The sequence below is a fragment of the Babylonia areolata genome, chromosome 27 (genome assembly GCF_041734735.1).
Source record: "Babylonia areolata isolate BAREFJ2019XMU chromosome 27, ASM4173473v1, whole genome shotgun sequence".
Lineage (NCBI taxonomy): Eukaryota > Metazoa > Mollusca > Gastropoda > Neogastropoda > Buccinidae > Babylonia > Babylonia areolata.
Genome location: NC_134902.1, coordinates 9,896,394 through 9,917,246, shown reverse-complemented (window position 1 = coordinate 9,917,246; position 20,853 = coordinate 9,896,394). Strand labels below are relative to the sequence as shown.

Genomic DNA, 20,853 nt, shown 5'->3' with positions numbered 1-20,853 from the left:
TCTGAAGCCGATTGTACATAGCGAGATGGGGTGTAGAGGTGATGACAGCCACTGAGATATGAAGGGACGGATTGGTTAATATATTTATAACATAGAGTGTTGGATCTTGTACTTTATTCTGTGTGTGACAGGGAGCCAATGGAGATGTTGCAAAAGATGAGTGATGAGCTTAGATCTTTTCTTTCTGAGGACGAGTTGGGTAGCAGATTTTTGTATGCGCTGATGGGACTGAATGGATGAAGCAGGCAAACCAGACAATAGAGAGTTACATTAGTCAAGGTAAGAGAGAATGAGAGAAACAACAAGTCTAGATGTTGTGTTGGTGGACAGATATTTCCAAATGGAACTAAAGCACCACAACTGACAATAACAGGACTGACAGGTCTGACTGATAAATTTTTGCATGGACAGTGTGTTGTCAAGCAAAGGACAACGCTGAGATTCCTGACTGAGCTGGAAAGAGGGATGGATGTACTGCCAAGTTTGATTGTGTCAGTTGTGATGGAAGAAAGTTTTTGTTTAGTTCCGATGATGATTGCTTCAGTTTTGTCCGCGTTCAATTGTAATTTATCTAGGGTCATCAAGTTCTAAGTGTCCAGGATGCAGTCGGATGTTTCTTGCAAGAGCGAGGACAAATTTTCAGGGGTATCACTCTCCTGAAGTTGAGTGTCAGCATAAGAATGATGACTGACATTGTGGCAGTTGATAATTTCAGCAAGAGGAGCAGTGTACAGAGTGAAAAGCACAGGGCCTAAAACAGATCCCTGTGGGGCTCCATGTTCAATTCTAAAAGGTTCAGACTGACAATTATCAACTATGACAGACTGGAATCGGTCAGTGAGATATGATTTGAACCAAGTGAGAGCAGTGCCGTTGATACCAAATGTAAAACAAGAGGCAAAGCCTTCAAGACTCACTTGTGCTTCATGCTTTATCCAGTAAAAGAATCATGAGAGAGAGAGAAAAAAAAAAGAGATTTAAAAAAACTGTTAAAAAGTGTTCAAAAAAGAAAAAATGGCAACAAAAAAAAAAAAAAAAAAAGGCATGGGAGCCGGATCAAACCATGCATGCTCAGTTCTGAAGCAAGCAGACTAATCTCCACAGCTGCGGCACATCTGACATCATCTGATTAAATTTAATATTTAACCCTCTTACCCCCAGGTCGCTCAGCACTAATCACCCCCCTGAAATCCCATGCCAAGGTGAATAACTCTTGCAATTTTCGATAGTGGGTAATTATAAACATTGATTAAAAATATAATTACCTTCTTTTGTTGCACATGTTTATTTTTCCTGAATTCTACACATAATAAAGTTGCAGAAGAATTTTTGTTTCCAGGCTCATGTTGCTTTGTATTTACACATAAAAAAAATAAATGTATCAAATTTGATGGTCAACTTTGAAAAAATTCTTTTAATTAGAGTATGATTTTCTTTTAAATACGTTTATCTTGTCTGCAGTGACTTCTAACACATCTTCTTTTCATTCTTTTTCTTACTCAACTTGAATTCCACCAATGAACATGCTGATTTTTATGTTCTTTTCATTTTGAGGGATGGGAGAAAAACAACAGCAAACAAAAACAAATAACAAACCTACCTCACATGTATTTTCTCCATAATGAAAAGAAAAATATAATCCATTCAACTAGCAAAATCAGGAATATTGTGCAGAATGTCAATACGTATCAGTGCAATCAATGACTGACAGTATCGATTCCGACGGTCTGGCGATTGATTTATGATCTCGGAGGCCCGGCGATTGATTCACGATTTCGGAGGTCCGGCAATCGATTCATGATTTCAGAAGTCCGGTGATTGATTCACACACAAGTACCAATTACACTTTCAATATCGGTAAAACTCAGTCAGTGGATGTCTAGGTCACTCAGTACGATAAACTTTTACAAAATCCTCACGCAGAAATCATCTTCAGAATAGTCGTTCAGATTACGCTACTACGATCGACAGTCATCGAACTCATCTTGCAACTTTGAAACTTCAAAACTTTGGCAAAACTTTACCAAATTAGTAGTATATTCCACTGAACTAGCACATTCAGGAAGATTGTGCAGAACGCCAATAAATATCTGTGAAATCAAGACTAACTCACTGACAGTATCGATTTTGGAGGTCCGGTGTTTGATTCATGATTTCGGAGGTCTGGTGATCGATTCACATTCAAGTAATCAACTTCACTCTCATTGTCGGCAAAACTCGGTCATTCGATATCTATGTCACTCAGTTTAATTGATTTTTACAAGATTCTCATGCAAAATTCAAATGGTTTAAAGTCATCTTCAGAATCGGCATTCAGATTACGCTAAAGCTCTCGGCAATCATCAAACTCGTCTTGCAACTTTAAAAATTCACAACTTTGTCAAAATTCAAGCAAATCGGACTCTGAAAAGTGCAAAATGCAAGGCAGGAAGTGCCAAAAATGAGGCAGTGAATCTCGCGAGTATCTCGTTTATGTAAACAACAATGGCTGCATCCATAGTAAGCACGTGTTTAGACGACGGTACCAGGCGGGTGGGGGTGTTACACTACAAGTCAACACTGGGCAAGTTGGGGGTATAATGGCTAAAGCAATGTTGTTTTCTTTGTGTGATAAATAGACATGAATGTATTGAACGTAATAACGCCGTTTACATCACGTTTTTTGTGTGTTTTATCATATCTCGATTATTCTTTAATTTTGGCAGTAAAGGAGACATTGCCATCGTTTCAAGCACACCGCAACACATGGTATATCTTTTGATCTGCAAGAACCAGTCTACAACGGGCTGAAAGAAACAATCAGTTCAATTTTTCTTTTATGTTCATTCCAGTTAATTCAGTATCCACTTTAGAATATTTATATGCAGTAAACACGTCAATGGTGTAGTTAGTGTCACCGTATGTGTTCTGTCCAGAATTTGTATTTCTTCTCTTTAAATTGTGAAAAAGAAAAATGAGGTCATGTCATCTTCTTACAAACACAACCTACCTTCTAGCAACTTAGTGGGAAGCATTTTTTAGAATTTTAGAATTTTGGAACGAATCTCAACAAAATAAACCTTTAAGGATCCAGAAGTACAACTTAATCCGGGAGATTTACAACCTATTACTGGTATGACTGAGAAGAATTTTTTTTGATACTATGTTTAAGACAAATTTGGTATTGGCAGACAAAGTATTTCCAGAAAAAATGGCAACGTTAAAGTTTACCACGGACACACACACACACACACAGACAACTTAACACCTGTTATAACACAGACTAACTTTGTTTATACAAGTGAATAAATGAAGTCAGGAAAGGAGGATTCAATGGTCTGTCATGTCAAAGGTGGCTGACAATTCAGACAAGTCAAGAAGAGTGCAAAGGGAAATTTTTCCGTAGTTGGACGCTATGCTAGCAGTAGATAATCCAGGATGTGTGTGAGAGTTGTTTCGGTGCTGTGGTTTGCAAGGCAAGCAGAATGAAAAGGGTGGAAGAGATTGTTGAAACAAAGGTGGTTGTTCAGCTGCTTCAGGACAACTTTCTCAATAAGGTTTGACAGGAAAGGGAGGTTAGAAACTGGTGGATAGTTTTTTCAAAATATTTGATCTGGAGGAGTGGCACTGACCTGAGTGCTATTCCACAGCATAGGATTCTTGTCTAGCAGATGAATACGGTCTTCCACTTCCATGGTGGACAGGCTCAGCACAAGACCCACCAGATACACCACGATGGATACTGCCCCGTTTTGCAGAGTCAGTGCCCGCATCACAAACCTCCCTGTAGGGTTGCCCACATCAAACCTGAAGCACATATGTCACACCTGCAGCATATCACATATCTCAGCCAACAGCACACAGTTCATACTTACAGCACAGCACACATCTCACATCTGTAATGCTTACCTAGTACCTGGCACCTACGGCACACACATCTCAGACCAAAGCATATATATCACATTTGCAGCACACATCTCACATCTGTAAAATGTATCTGGCACCTACAGCACACATCTCAGATCTGTAACACACATCTGGCACCTACACTGGGCTACAGCACTACACACATAGATCTGTAACAAACAACTGGCACCAACAGCACACATCTCACGTCTGTAACACTTACCTGACACCTACAGCACATATCTCACATCTGTAACTCAAATCTGGCACCTACAGCATACAACTCACAACTGCAGCACAGCAAACGTCGCATCTCTCTCTGTAGCACACATATCTCACACCTGGTGCACACATACATTGCACGTCTCACATCTGTAGCTAAAAAATCACAAATATGCAGCCCACACATACAGGAGATACCACACATCTGCAGCACATACTACAACCTACAGCACACATCTCACACCAAAGCACACACCACACACCTGCAACACACATCTCACATCTGTAACACTTATCTGGCACCTACAGCACACATCTCACACCTGCAGCACAGCAAACACCACACACCTACAGAACACATCTTACATCTTAAACACATATCTTGCACCAGCGGCACAACTCACATCTGTGACACATATCTGACACTTACAGCACACATCTCACATCTGTAACTCACATATGGCACCTACAGCACACAACCCACAACTGCAGCACACAGCACACCTCACATCTCTGCAGCACACATCATACACATATCTCACACCAGGTGCACACATAATGACATATGTATACATGTATACATGTGGCACACATCACATCCATGCTTAATGTGTTAAAAAAGTATGGTCCAAAAACATGCGACCTGGAACCCCTTCCCACACCACTGTTGTATGAGTGAATGATGTTTAGCCTGCACTAACAAAAATCATAAACAATTCTTTAATTTCTGGTGTCTTCCCTAATGTATACAAAACTGCACTTGTTAAGCCCCTGCTAAAGAAATCCACTCTAGACACAATGACCTCAAAAATTTTTGCCCTGTATCCAACCTTGCTTTTGTGTCCAAAATTATTGAAAAAATTGTTCTCTCCCAACTTTCAGACCATTTAGCATCAAACAACCTGTTTTCTTCTTTTCAGTCACCATGTAGATCTGCCCATAGCACTGAAAGTGCTTTGTTGAAAGTGGTTAATACTGTCTGTTTATGAAGGTAAACTGTCTGTGTTAACTTTGCTTATCTGTCGGCTGTTTGACACAACAGACCACGGTATGCTCCTTTCCAGACTTTAACATGTTTTTGGAATTCATTCAACAGTTCTGAATTGGTTTTCTTCATAACTATTCAACTGCTTCCAGATTGTCTCTGTTAACAACTTTAAGTCTGATCCAATCCTGATCTCCTACGGTGTGCCACAAGACTCTGTCCTGGGCCCCGTTCTGTTCATTCTATACACTGCTCCTCTTTCTGATGTCATTTCTGGTCATTTTGTTCTTCACTATTCTTTTGCTGATGTTACTGCAGAACCAAACCAAGTACACAGTCTGATTCCGTCAATGCAGGATTTCATTCTTGATGTTAAATCCTGGATGACATTCAACAAACTAAAGTTAAATGATGACAAAACTAAAGCTATCATTATTTCCTCTGTAAGAATGTCCACATCTACTTTTTTTTCCTGCCACAATTGTGGTTGGTAATGCTCAAGTTCAGTTTTCTAAATTAGCAAAGAACCTTGGAGTCATTTTTGACTCAAACCTCAGTTGAGTATGCACACTCAGGTAGTAAATCTGATACGCATAGTCACTTGTGAACTTCACCGCATTAACTCTATCCATCAGTGCCTTTCTGCTGAAACTTCTAAAACTCTTATTTCCACTTTTGTGCTGTCACAAATCTACTACTGCAATTCTCTTCTCACAGGCTGTCCACATAATCTTCTTCAGCGAATTAAAAAAACTTTAAAACAATGCTGCCTGTCTCACTCTCAGAGTCCCACGTACTGATCACATTTCTCCCCACTCTACACTGGCTCCCCACTGAAGCAAGAATTAATTACAAAGTAGTGTGTCTCTGCTATTCTGCTTTCCACTCCGCAGGACCTGCCTATATTTCTGACCTTATCAGTGTTTACACTCCCTCAAGAAATCTCCGCTCTTCCTCTGTTCAGTGTTACCTTTTGAAACTTTCTTGTGTCAATACAAGAACCTATGGTGAACATTCTTTCCTCTTTGCTGCTCCTCATATCTGAAACAACCTTCCTCATCATATCCGTTCATCTGATTCTATCCCTGTTTTTCGCTCTTCACTTAAAACTCCACTATTCAAAACCTATCTTTAAGCACTCAGCTTCTTTCTTCTCTAACACCATCCATGTCAGCTCACTTTGGATGCATTAAGGGTGAGACAGCAAGAGTGGAGGGAGGGAGGGTTTTGAGAGAGAGTGGTCATGAATGACTTATGTAATTTGTAATATTTTCTTTCATGTAAAGCGCCCTCAGCTCTTAGAGAGAAAAGGTGCTATATAATTGTACATCATCATCATTATCATTATTATTATCTGTAACTAAAAAAGTAACATATCTGCAGCCCACACATATAGGAGATACCACACATCTGCAGCACATTCCTCAATCTCCATCACACATCTCACACCCAAAGCATTCATCACACACCTGCAGCACACACATCTCACATCTGCAGCATATATCTCACACCTGCAACACACTTCTCACACCTATGGACTTATCTGGTATGTTGCACTTGCAGCAGTGAAGCCTACCTGTCACAGGCAGAAATGACGCACAGAGCCAACAGGAGGTAAAACACACACTGCACAGGTAATGCCAGAACCTGGTAGTGCTGCAGGAAGTCCTGGTCAGAGTGGCGAGACAGGATGTAGACAACCACAATCTGCCAGAGGGCCAGGCCGGCAGTCAGTCCATGCAGGAACAGACACACAGTCTTGAACACAGAGTGGGTACTGAGACCAAACTCAAGTGTTGTTTTTGTGGGTTGCTCCGGTTCTGATGCTTTCTCCTCTTTTTCCTGTTGCGCTCGCCTAGTCAACTGAGCTTTGGTATAGCCCTTGAAACCCCCTGAAATTGTGGATGAAATCAATAAGAGAGGCAAGTCTATTCAGGGATCATGTGTAATTTCAAAAAAAGAAAAAGAAAAAAAGGACACTGCCCTCCCTCCTAAAAAAAAAAAACACACACAAAAAAAACCACCAATAAAAAACAACAACAACAACAACAAAAACAACACATAAACAAACAAAAGACCCCCCAAAACCTCAAACAGTACTGAATGGCAACCAGTAGTTTCAGTTTCATCAAGAGGCATTATTGCACTCAGACAAATCTATTTATTCTACACCACATCTGACAGACGGATGCCTGACCAGCAACGTAACACAACGCACTTAGTCAGGCCTTGAGTGCATGCATAATAATATTTGTGTACCTATCCATGTGGATTTCTCGGTTCTACAGAATTTGGTAAGTGGACAACACTCTCATTGCCATGCTTTCTTTTTCAGTGCACCAAATGCATGCTGCACACGGGACCTCAGTTTGTCATCTCATCCGAATGACTAGACACCCAGTTCAATTTTCCAGTCCAACTTGGGAGAAAGGGCAAGAGCAGGATTCGAACCCATACCCTCGTAGACTCTGTATTGGCTGACAAGCATCTTAACCATTCTGCCACCTTCCTCAGCAACCGGTCGCTAGCATTAAGATTAAAACAATGTGTTTAAGATGAAACAGATATCTAGAACTAATGAATGATGAATTTAATACTTCATGAGTTCAAAATGGAAGATAACTTGAATATTAAGAAATCATGACTGATATGCAGTAGATCTGGCTAGCCAGTATAATAATCCACAAGAAAAATATCACTGAACCCATCAGAGCTGTTAAACTGAAACAGTGAAACTGAAAGTTGTGTGCTGGTAAACATGTCAACATTTCCTCCAATGTTCTGTCAACAGTGATCAACATTTCACCTTTTTACCCATTTAGTGCCACAAACTTCACAAACAGGTTTCATGACAATACAGTAATTTATTCTATTCTATTCTATTCTGGACAAAGTTTTCTTGCACACATGAGCCAATAATTCCAGTTATCAAAACAATTGCTTCCTGTACCCTTCCTGATTGTGGACTGTAATTATAACCGCAATGTGTGCAGAGAGCTCTATTTTCTATTCATAATTTAAGCCAGAATTGGTGTTGACAGAGAAAGTATTTACACAGAAAGTGAATTTCTTCACGTTTACCACACACACACACACTGTATAAATGTATATACATTTGTATACACTTAGGCAGATGCACAGATAACTGAAACAGGTTTATCACATAGAATGATAAACTCAGTTTGTTGGCATCTGTACGCCAAAATTCAAACTCATGTAAGAAACATGCTAAATAATGTACCTTCTTCATGAAAAGCCCCCACCCCCACCCCTCCCACCCAACCTTTTTTTTTTTTTTTTTTAATATTAGCATTAAGTCAATCTGCTGTATATTGTATTCAGTTTCTTTTCTGTTTTTGTTGTTGTTGTTGTTGTTGTTTTTTTGTTTTTTGTTTTTTTTTGCGTGTGTTTTGTAAACTACTCTTTTCTATTTTTGTTGTTTGCATCATTCAAATGTATGTGGAAGAAATATAGATTAAATATATATCATTAAAAATTAAAGAAAAAACAAAAGAAAGACAGCAATGTACCCACTGTTGGTTTCAATGAAGATCTTGTCAATGGGTTGACTGTGAAGAATAGGGGCAGAAGTCTTGAATGGAATGGTGCTCTTCTCCTCTCCTTCCTCCCCATTGGTGTCCATACCTACCACATCCTCCTTGATATCCTGCAGGTCAGAGGCCAGGTAGCTGTCTCCCAGGTCATCCCTGTCACCTTGACCTTCACTACTTTTCTTGGGCCCCTTCTTTTTCCCTTTCTTTCTGGGAGTGCCACCCTCTTTGATTAGACTGGTTTTGCTGCCACCCATATCCTGAACATATGACAGAAAATAGTTTCATCATGTCAAAGTGCAAAACAGGAACACAGAGCTAACCTACCTGTCACAACACCAAGGGAGACCGACCACACCACCTTCCTGAAAGAGACACAAATTGGTGGAAGAAATGTGTAGACTGACCACAGACAGTCTGAGTGTCTGACAATGACAGTCTGAGTGTCTGGCAATGAAATAAAGAAAAACAATATACAATGGATTACAAAACTTCAACCCTTATCAGGGTGATGGTGGGCACAACAGCTGAGTGGTTAAAGCATTTGACTTTCAATTTGAGGGTCCTGGCTTCAAATCCTGGTCACTGTGCCTGGTGGGTAAAGGGTGGAGATTTTTCCAATCTCCAAGGTCAACAGATGTGCAGACCTGCTAATGCCTGAATCCCCTTTGTGTGTATGCACATGCAGAAGATCCAATTAGCACGTTAAAGGTCCTGTAATCCATGTCTGCATTTCATCGGTTATGGAAACAAGAACATACCCCAACCCCCCAAAACAAATTGATTGCCTACATGTTGGGGATAAAAATGATCATACACATTAAAGCCCACTCGTGTATACAAGTGAACGTGAGAGTCGCAGCCCATGAACAAAAAAACAAAAACAAAACAAACTGCCACGATCACTCAATGATCAATCTTCAGTGTCGTCAACACTAGTGCCCAAGTCAAGCTGAGACAGGCGACATTTATTCACATCAGTAAGTCCATTCGCGCAAGGCATGCTGGGAAGGGTAACAACCTGTGTGTGCAAGTTCAAGGTTCACCGGATGTTATACTATAGTTGAAAGTATCTCCACACACAAATTTGTGACAAAACAAACAACGGGGTGACAGTGTGTGTGTGATATTGTGATGTATGTATGTAACATTCTGTGTGCTTGCAAGTGTGATAGCATGCATGCTTCAAACTCATACATAATGGTGATACATAATTATACATACTATAAATCAAAATATCAGATTAATCGAAAAGGTAAACTTAAAAATAAATTAGCGTTCAGTTTGTTTTGAGACGGTTGAGGAATGTGAAAAGACAATGCACAATGTAGTAGGAGTAGTAATAGTAGAAGCAGTAGTACTAGTATTAGAGTAGTAATATCGGTATCAGAGTAGGACAAAAACAAGCTATAACAGTATGAGCCTTTCACAGAGTGAAAACATGTGTCGTTCGGTCAGTATTCCACAATTATTTGATTGATCGATATGGATATATATAGTGCCTATCCTCGGTCGGAGACCAAGCTCTAAGCACTTTACAAATACGGGGTCACTTGCACATCAGGCTGCCTACCTGGGTAGAGCCGACTGATGGCTGCCACTCGACACTCATCATTCGTTTCCTGTGTCATTCAATCAGATTTCAGGCACGCACACATACACACTCAGACAGACATGTAACATTTTACGTGTATGACCGTTTTGTTTATCTACCCCACCATGTAGGCAGCCATACTCCATTTTCGGGGGTGTGCATGCTTGGTAATGGTATGTTCTTGTTTCCATAACCCACCGAACGCTGACATGGATTACACTTACAGGCTCTTTAACGTGCGTATTTGATCTTCTGTGTGCATATACACACGGAGGGGGTTCAGGCAATATCACTATCAGGTCAGCACATATGCTGACCAGGGCGATCGGAAAAATCTCCACCCTTTACCCACCAGGTGCCGTTACCGAGATTCGAACCCAGGACCCTCAGATTGAAAGTCTAATCACCGCGTACCTCAGCTGGGTGGATTTTCGCCTCACACGAGGTGTTCAGTGGCTGTGTGTAGCTGGAAATGGGCTACTTTTTGTTCATTTCAAGAGGAAATTTGTTATCTTTCCTTACAGATTTAGCATAAGTGTTTGGTATCATTGGAAAAAAGAATCTTTCATCTATCACTCTGTTGTGTGTTTGTTACTGTTTTCTTCCTCTTTTGTATTAGCCATGCAAGGAAACAAAGACACGCAAATTGGAAAAAAGCAAAACTTATAATCTACACAAAACGTACCGAAGATTGTGTCAAAACATCAGATAATAATGTAATAATAAAATGTTTCACTCACCTCAAGCATCCAGAGAGGTAATCTTGAAAAATAATGTAAAATTCAGCTTCACATAAAAGCACAAAACAAAAGAAGATGATGGGAAGCACACACTGTCACTTTCAGCACAGAATTGTCTCCTCAGTCACTGAAGATTCACAAAGTTTGTTTTGCTGTTCTGTTCAGTTTCTGTCAGTCCGAAAATAGCCCACAAAATCAGAATTATAAAAAGAATGTGTGTGCGTGCGTGTGTGCGTGCGTGCATGTGTGTGTGTGTGTGTGAGAGAGAGAGAGAGGGTGGAGTTAGTTTTCCATGTAGTCCTTTTTTGTACGGTAGTCCCTGAAACATGTGGAAATGCACAATGATGCCATATTGCACATTGGGCAATAAAAGCTGGTCATGGGGCGTTTGTTCTTCAAGTCTTTGGCTGTGGCACCACGCCTCTTCATTTTTTGGTAACAGACGTGACAGTTCTTTCTGGGTTTTGCTGTCTTCTCTGTCGGCAGGAGCTCTGCGGGGAAGTGCCGGCCCTTCAGTCTGAAGGTAGGCAGCCTGGGTCTGGCAGCAGCAGCAGGAGGAGGTGCAACGTCAGTGCGAGGAAGGTCCAAGAGGAGAGACTTGATCAACTCTTCCAGCGACACCTTCTTCAGCTGCCTGCTCTTCCTGTGCTTGTTGAGCAGTATCATGGTCTGGATGGTGCACAGAGTCAGTAGGTGGAAGAAAGGTTTCTTCCACCATTTCATTGTCTTCCGATGCATTGGGAAGTATGTGATTAGTTGGTCACTCTGGCCCACACCTGCCATGTTCTGAATATAGCTGATGACAACTGTTGGTTTTTCTTTGAGTTCATACCTGGCCTGAACTCTTTCCAGAACATGTGTGTGCATAGTGGACAGAGTGAAAACTTCTTTTTCGTCTCTCCACTTGCAGGCCACAACATTGCCCCTCCTCCTGTAGTCCATCTGACCTCTCTGTAGTGGCTGGTTGGCAAGGTCCTTGGGCATCTCCTTGCGATTTTTGTGGACTGTGCCACACACCATTGTCAACTGATCAGAGAGAGCGGTGCAGATATTGGGCTCACAGTAGTAGTTGTCAATGTAGAGGTGGTGACCTACATTGAGCAGTGGTGACACCAGCTGCATCACTACATCATATGGCTTGTTGCTGACAGTGACACCAAGCTGTGCACAAAACATTTCCAGTCTGTAAACATAGCCACGTTCACTTTCACAAAGTTAATAAAATTTGAATCCCCATTTGGTGGGTTTGTCTTTCATGTAAACACAAAAGCGTGAACGGCCTTTGAATGGGCACATAGCCTCATCCACACAAATGTCCCTCTCAGGATAGTATACCTCCTGAAATCTTTGCTCAAGGTGATCCATGAAAGGTCTGAACTTGAAGATGGAGTCATGGCCCTCCTGGCCATATGGGGATCATGTTGACATCATCGTTCAAATGGAGGAACTTCATAATGGATGTGTACCACTCTCTTGACATCAGCTGAGCGGCATATGAAGTGTGCCCCTGGGTGCACTGTCCAGTAGTCAGTGATCTTGGGCTTTCGCACCAGTTCCATGTGGAGACAGATGGCTAGGAACTTCTCCAGCTCAGGGACCGACAGCCTTCTCCATGTTGTGAAAGCACTCCGTCTTGAAAGAGGTCCTTTTGCCCTTTCTGTGTCAATACAGGATCTTGCATACCGGTTTGTCTCCTTTTTTATGTGACGCAGAATATCATTTGAGATGAAAAGCCAGTAGATGTCAATGGGCTTTGGGTGCGGTCCCATATCAACTTTCAACCCAAGAATGCCTGAAAGTAATAAATAAATAAACTATATATATATATATATACACCTCACAAAGACATACTGTTATAGAAAGACTGTTCACATCACCAGGGCATAACTATTCTAGACTGACTGTTCACATCACAAAGACCTAGTGTTTACTAGCTGACAGCATCAAAAAAACATTGTGCTTACTGGCTGGCCACTTTACAAATTGACAAATTTATTGTGTTTACTGGCTGACTTCATCACAAATTGACAAAGACATTGTGTTTACTGGCTAACCACATCACAAAGACATAGTGTTATAGACTGATTCAATGATTGTTCACAGCATATACACTCAGACTGACACACAGAGACTGACTGACTGAACACACACACACACACACATGGTATGGTTTGAACGGTGCATGATCTAAATTCAGCACCTCAGAAAGTACAGACATGAAAATGTAAACTGACCGGTGAAAGCACGAACACGTGGAAAGTTGTTGATGTCGCGCACCCACGTTTGCTGCCTCTGATTTCCACCAACAGCATGTTGCACATTGCTGTTGTTGTTGACTGGTTCATTATTTCTTCGATCATCAAAAACCACAGAATCATCACTGTCACTGTCGATTTCTCCGTTTTCGAGATGAAAATCAGGATCGCCATCACCCACACGCACCTCCTTGGTATCGTCAGCTTCTTCCTCATTTTCACTGTCATCCTTAACGACAACAGCTTCAAGTAAATTGTCTTCATTTTCTCGGTCTTCATCTTCACCTTCCGAACAGTTACCTTCATTGCCAGAGCCATTCTGAACAACTTCTTGAAGCACTTCTTCAAGTGACAGGGCCATCCTTGATAGCAAAATGACTGGTCTTTAGTCCTTTGTTTCAAGTTAGGGATTCGACCGGATAACGCTGACTAGGTCAGCATAAACTGGTCTAAAAACAGACGGTTGATTGGTATGTGGAATTCCATGCGGTTTTTTTCCCCCTCAGACCGTTGACGGGCAGTCTTTGTTTTGAAACAAAACCCGGCACGCAGATGCGCTCCGCGTGTTTAACTAAAAATGGCGCTACCACGCAGATATGCGTAAGTCATACCCAGCGCAGCATCGATCTCTGCACATACATATGCGTGGTACGCTGTTATTAATTAACCTTTCGGCTATTGCGCCCGTCTGAATTAACCTGTCTAGGGTTTTACCCATGAAATGGTCATTGTGTGAAGCTGCGGGGGGCTTCAGTGAATATGTACTTTCAATTCAAATTCAGAGGAGTGCAAAAGCATGCACAGACACGTCATTATTTTGTTGTGAACAACATTCGCACTGTATTCAACTTAAACTTACTTCCTGTGCACTTGTTGCGCTTCTGTCACTGACTGGAGCTTCCTCAGCTTGGTCGCCAGCCTCAGCTTTGGCTTTTGGTTTTCGTTTAAGCTTTTTTGGCGTGGTCGTTGTGGCACCACTACCTTCGCCGCCACTGCCGTCTGCATTGCTCGCTTTTTTTCCCGCTGGTGTGGTCGATCGGGGCTGTCGACGTGGTGCTGGCCTGTCAGCTTCGGCTGAAATCTGCCCGTTATACGCTGTCTCAGATGGCTTCTTTTTTTTCCTCCGAGCAGGCTGTGGATTTTCACCGTTTCTCGGAGAAATCGGAGGAAGATCTTTCTTCTTCGTCACAAGTTTTTTTGGTGGACTGTTTCCTTCGTCGGCCATGCTGTCGTGATGAAAACAGAATGACTTTTACCTCAAAGACTAAAGAAATATTCTTGTGAATTGTCTCCCCTCGTTGAAAAAAAAAAAGAAGAAAAATGAAATCACATGATCCAAAACACAATTGGCCTCTCATGAATGGGAAGAACCGTAAACAAGCAACAACAATTCCGTTAAACAAATTCAAGGAATACTTTGAAAATTTGTCTAAGATAAATACAAGTGACCAGACCGCACTCACACAAGAGGAAGAAGCTGACAGATTATTGGGATATTGAATCAGATGAAGCAAAGACAATTCAAGAAAAAAGCTTCACAGAAGCAGAACTTTGTTCTGTCGTTAAAAAGCTAAAGAATAATAAATCCCCAGGAACTGATGGAATTATCAATGAAGCCATTTATCATACCTTTGATAAATTAAAACAGTTTGGGTGTAATTTATTCAATAATCAGAATCAGTAACAGTAACTCAAGGACTGAGACGTCACTGCGTTCGCTCAAATCCATATACGCTACACCTCTACCAAGCAGATGCCTGACCAGCAGCGTAACCCAAAGCGCATAGTTAGGCCTTGAGAATTTTTTTTTAATGAAATAAAATAAAATAAAAGAAATACAATAAAAGAAACCAAATTAAAAAAAAAAAAGATAAATAAATAAATAAACAAGACAGGCAAGGCCTTCAAGACTCACTTGTGATACACTTTGAAAAAAAAATCTAATCGTTAAAATGTGTTCTGTATTTGTTATTATAAAGCTTCGGGTTAAAAGAAAAAGAAAGAAAAAAGTCATAACGGCAGATTTGAACCCCACGTGTTCGGGTGAGAAGAAACTGTCTTACCCATTACACTTTTGTGGCTCCTTAACTGACGTACAAAATTATAATATTTAAACATGCTTTTTTTAAAGGGTATAAATCGATTGCGGTTTTTGCAGTGAGAACGCTGTTAAAATCATATTATTCTGGTATATCTTGGCCATTCAAAAAATCTTTAAGGGCAATTAAAAATTCTTTTTAAGTCCGCGGTAAAGGAGACGTAGCTAGCGCCGAAATCACACTGCAACATTTAGCCGTTTTCTCTGGATCTAGATAGATGTACAAGTTTTGTTACACCTGGTTGACACGGTTGATTCAATTTCTCTTTTATGTTCATTCTAGTTTTATAGTTTTAAAGCTGATATGAAAATTGAGTATTTGTTAAACTAAAAACATGTAAAGCCAAGTACAAGTACTTCTAAACGTTGTATGAAGTGAAAAGGACTTCATTTTGAGAAAGGTCAAGACTGAAAATTTTTACGTTTCATCAATTCAAGGGTATTAACTCTCATGGTTTATTATTTTTAACTGTGAATTCCGACGGATTCTGTGGATATTTTTATGGCAGTTTGGGGCATAATCCAGTAAGTGATGAGGCGTTCACAAATCTTTATCTGAATAAATATTTAACGGTCTCCTTCTCCAACTTTCCATCACATGTTATCGTGTATTGTCGATTGAATATAGGATTGAATGGGCAGGTCAACAACTTGAAACGAAATGGCGTCGTTCGCGAAGAATATGAGCATGCGCTTTGAATATGTGTAAATATGTGTACTCAATTGAGTTTTGCCCATGACCTTCAGGGCTCAGCCAATAGATCTATAAAGTCCACTCGTCGTATTGATTTTAGTATTTTCCGAAAAAGACCACTTGGGCGAATGAACATAGTGAAAGCCCAGTACACTGAGAGTAAAACACACAAGCTTTTTATGTATTGAGTATAATTTCAAAATGTAATGTTTAAGATGTGAAAGATCAGTTTAAAGCAAATTAAGCCCCCTAGCATTAATTTCAGATGATTTCCCTTTTTTACTATCAGCACCAAAGACATGCAAAATAAATATAACTTCCATGCTTAGCAAAAGAAGTTCCTGTTTGAACAAAAAATGATAAAAATGACTGCTCTTGTTGTTGTGTCAGAATATCGGATCAAAGTGCAAGTTTAGAGAATAAAAAATATAAATATAACGGTAAATTCAGTTTGCATATAATTTGGCTTCTTGTTATTATTTTTTTGTGCCCATCCCAGAGGTGCAATATTGTTTTAAACAAGATGACTGGAAAGAACTGAATTTTTCCTATTTTTATGCCAAATTTGGTGTCAACTGACAAAGTATTTGCAGAGAAAATGGCAATGTTAAAGTTTACCAGTGGACACACAGACACAGGCACAAACACACACAGACACACACACACACACACACACGGACAACCAAACACCGGGTTAAAGCATATGTAGCTGTGTACCGAGTGGTTCTAATAGGGTATGGACGGTACAAAAGAACTAAACTAAATGATGATTGAATGTATTAAAGGATAGACGAGAATTCCTGTGCACAGGCCAGGAACATATAGAGGCCAGTCACAAATGGGGTTTTCTATTGTTTTATTTACAATAGTTATGAGAACATAAGAAAAGAAGATAAAAAACAGAAGACCTAAGAGAAGAGATAATGAGAAGACAAAGAAGAGAAGAACTAAGAGAAGAAGACAGTGCCTGGAATGACACAAATAAATGTCATTAGCACAACATGTCAGCACAAGTGAATAATAAAGCACATGTATACATATTGCATGGAAAGATTACCACTTTGTATTGCATATGTGTGAAGACCAAACACTGACATCAAATGACATTTCTAATACATTTAAATAGTGCAGGTAAAGTGATTGAAGCAACGCTGGTTTAGTGAAAGTACACTGACAGTATAGATTAGGTAAAGCTTTTACTGTGTCAAAGTGACTCAAATGAATCAGTTTATCATGTAACACTATACTGTGACTCAAATGAATCAGTTTATCATGTAACACTATACTGGAGTAAGCCTTATAGGAGGGTGCATGATAACTAAATTACAATTAACAGACTGATACATATCAGGTGGTTTTAACCAGTAACTGATATAAACCCAACACTGTCTTGTAATCATGACAGAATACTACACACATCTGAGAGTATGGAGAATCAGTGAAACACTACTTCATCAGTGACAGCAAATGAGAAAGAACGCGTCATATGCACTCACTAGAATATTCTCGAACAAACTATTAGTGTCCAGAGACGTCGTTGACTGACGTTAAAAAGAATCAAATGGAATACTGCTACGAGCATATGACGACATGGCGATTTTCTATATCAATCATAGCTGTGCTGTGACTACATGTCAAAGCAATAACTGAACAAAGAATTAACTGAACATACTCCTATGAACACAAGTACTGTGTTGAACAATACACTTTACAAATCAACACATTCTGCACACTAGTACTTGCAGCGATACGTAGCGAGATGTTAGCCATTGTGAGAACACACACGACACACACTCACACTGCCCACGACGCAGCAAGAGAGAGAGGGAGAAGCTCTAGTCAGATGACTGACCAGGTATGAAATGACCACTCATCTACTGGAGGAGTTTAACGACCTATTGGCGTGTACACCCTTAAGGTCAAGTTTGTTCGGTTGGAGTTGTTTACCACTCATCACTCACTGTGCCAATTTATGCAAGTTAAGCGGACTGCAAAGACCGTCACGTGTGCTGTGAGCAGATCGTCACTAATCAGGCCAAATCCGATGACAGCTCTGTTTTTGACAAGGTGTTCAGTGACAGATTTCTAAATGATGCCTGAACCGATTTACGTCAGATAAGTTGCAAAGGAAAGAGCTCAACACCTACTTTATAATGAGTATAAAATTAAGTGTTGGTTATTTAAGATAAATTTATAATCTTAATTTACGTCACCTGAACAGGGTCAGTTTTAATGAGCTCGCCGCTGAAAATTACAAACTGCGTTAAATCAGTTTAACGTAGGCAAACACAAATGGAATAGGCTTAAAGAAGGAATCGCGACGATTCTGCCAGTATATAATACTTGTAGTTTACTGATCCAACAAAAGATATATTGATTAAATACTTTGGAGCAGAAACACAGATTCCAGCTCAGCCAATAGCATACCGCGACGCGACACTGGTCGAGCCGTGAGTAGGTTGTCTGGCAAGGAGGACAAAATGATGTAAGCGGAGTGACGTCACACATGCTGCCGTGGGTTAGTTGCGAAAACTGTTGTCTGATGTAGCTAGTGTGTGAGCAGTCTTGGAGCAAGCATAGCGTGCTTGGTCACACACAGACTCACTTTGTTTACAAAAGTGAGTCAAAAATAACAGCAACAAAATAAATAAATAAAATAAAATAAAAATAATTAAAAATAACAACAACAAAAAAGATGATAAGTAAGCAAATAAACTGTAAAACATACAGACACACGCCATTCTCACATACATACACACACACATGCATAACTGACAAACATGCAGTTTCACAGATATGAAAGCATGATCAAATAAACATAAACATGAGCACCAAAACGCACGCGCGCACACACACACACATTACCCTGCACCCCCTGCCCCCTCCTCCACACACTCATTTCTAGGCCAACACATCGCAGCTTCCACAGCATTGTTTCATGCGTTTTCTCAAAGGGTGCCGTTTCTGAGTCTTTTGCAGTTTATCAAGGTGTTCGCCAAGGTGAAAACCTATCCCCCTTTTTGTTTGCTTTGTAACTGAAACTTTATCAGGAATGGTTGCTCCCCTGTGGATATGGGAATAAACCATGACGAAAGAGTATATGAATACCTCAAACTATTGCTAATTCTGTATGCTGATGGTACAGTAATATTTGCTGACTCAGAAGTTAAACTTTAGAAGGCGCTAAACGAACTGGAAGCATATATTGTAATGACTGGAAAATAAGTGTGAATTGCTCCAAAACAAAAATAATGGTATTCTGTGGTAAGAAACTAAATTACCAGTACCTGTTCACACTTAATGGGAATACTCCAGAACACGTTACTTGCTTTGAATACCTAGGATTCGCTTTCAATTTCAATGGTAAGTTTAACATAGCTGTGAAACAATTAAAAGATCAGGCCAGACAGGCAATGATGGCACTGTTAAGAAAAAGCAGACAACTTCAGCTACCTATATTTCCTGTCAATTAGACTTATTCAGTTCACTGGTCATGCCAATATTAACTTATGGTTGTGATGTTTGGGGTAATAACTGCGCTGACATTGCCGAATCATTACACTTGGAATACTGCAAATACATACTCCAGCTTAAGAAAAGCACTCCAAACTGTTTCATCTATGGTGAAACGGGACGTTTCCTCCTGCTTGTGCATGTATATTGCCGAATGATCAAATTCTGGCACAAATTGTCCACTGACAGTAGTAAAAATTCTTCTCTCGCATGCTGAATACATGAATGTTTTAATTTACAAATACACAAAAATGACTGGTTACTTAAAATCAATCAGATTCTAGATGAAAATGGGCTGTCTCTTGTGTGGTACTATCCACAATCTGTATCAACCGGCGGCATGGCAGATAAACAATCTGACCCAAAGGCTCAAAGATAGTTATACACAAAAATGGGTAGAAACTTGTAGTAACTCTACAAAAGCCAATAACTACAGTTTATTTAAAAGAGGATGAGGTATGTGTGTTTATGCATGCCTACACTGTGGGTGCAACGGAATATTGGAACATGCGGGTGTGCATATATATATATATATCTTTGTATATATGTGTGGGGGGCTCGGGGTGGGGATATGGGCGTATGTGTGTGTGCTTGTACAAGTAAGTGTTCCTCTGTGTGTGTGTGTGTGCCGTGGAAGCCGTGATACGTAGCCTAGAAATGAGTGTGTGGTGGAGGGGGGTAGAGGAAGTGCAGGGTAATGTGTGTGTGTGTGTTGGGGCTCATGTACGTTTATGTGTATTTGACTGTGCTTTCATATCTGTGAAACTGCATGTTTGGTGCATATCTGTTATGTATATGTGTGTGCAGTATGTGTGAATGTGTGTCTGCATGTTTTATTTTTATTTGCTTATTTATCATCATTGTGGTCTTTTTTATTTATTTATTTATTATTATTACCTATTTAAAAAAAAAAAATTATTCATTCATTCATTCATTTATTTCTTTATTTATGTACGCCTATAGTTGACCATCAAGTTTTTGCGCCTTATACATATTATTATTGTTGTCTTTTTTATTTTTTTATTTAATTATTACCTATTTTTTAAAATTTATTTATTTATTCATTCATTCATTTATTTATTTATGTACGCTTATAGTTGACTTCATCAAGTTTTTGCGCCTTATACATATTATTATTAGCAGTAGTTCTTTTTTTTTTTTTAATGTATTTATCTATTATTTATTCACCTTTTTTTCTTTTCTTTTTTCTCAAGGCCTGACTAAGCGCGTTGGGTTATGCTGCTGGTCAGGCATCTGCTTGGCAGTTGTGGTGTAGCGTGTATGGATTTGTCCGAACGCAGTGACGCCTCCTTGAG

The 20,853-nt window shown here is 39.9% G+C and overlaps 1 protein-coding gene across 1 annotated transcript in view; it reads right to left on the bottom strand.

Moving 5' to 3' along the window:
* Positions 1-20,853, bottom strand: part of LOC143301532 (transmembrane protein 237-like) — a 23,533-nt gene extending 2,680 nt beyond the window's left edge. The window contains exons 1-5 of the mRNA XM_076615899.1: positions 20,726-20,853; positions 14,092-14,458; positions 8,627-8,903; positions 6,669-6,984; positions 3,612-3,786 (exon numbers count right to left, since the gene is read on the bottom strand). Coding sequence (XP_076472014.1) covers positions 3,612-3,786; positions 6,669-6,984; positions 8,627-8,903; positions 14,092-14,457 — 1,134 coding nt within the window. The 5' untranslated portion in view covers position 14,458; positions 20,726-20,853. The remainder of the gene's footprint in view (positions 1-3,611; positions 3,787-6,668; positions 6,985-8,626; positions 8,904-14,091; positions 14,459-20,725) is intronic.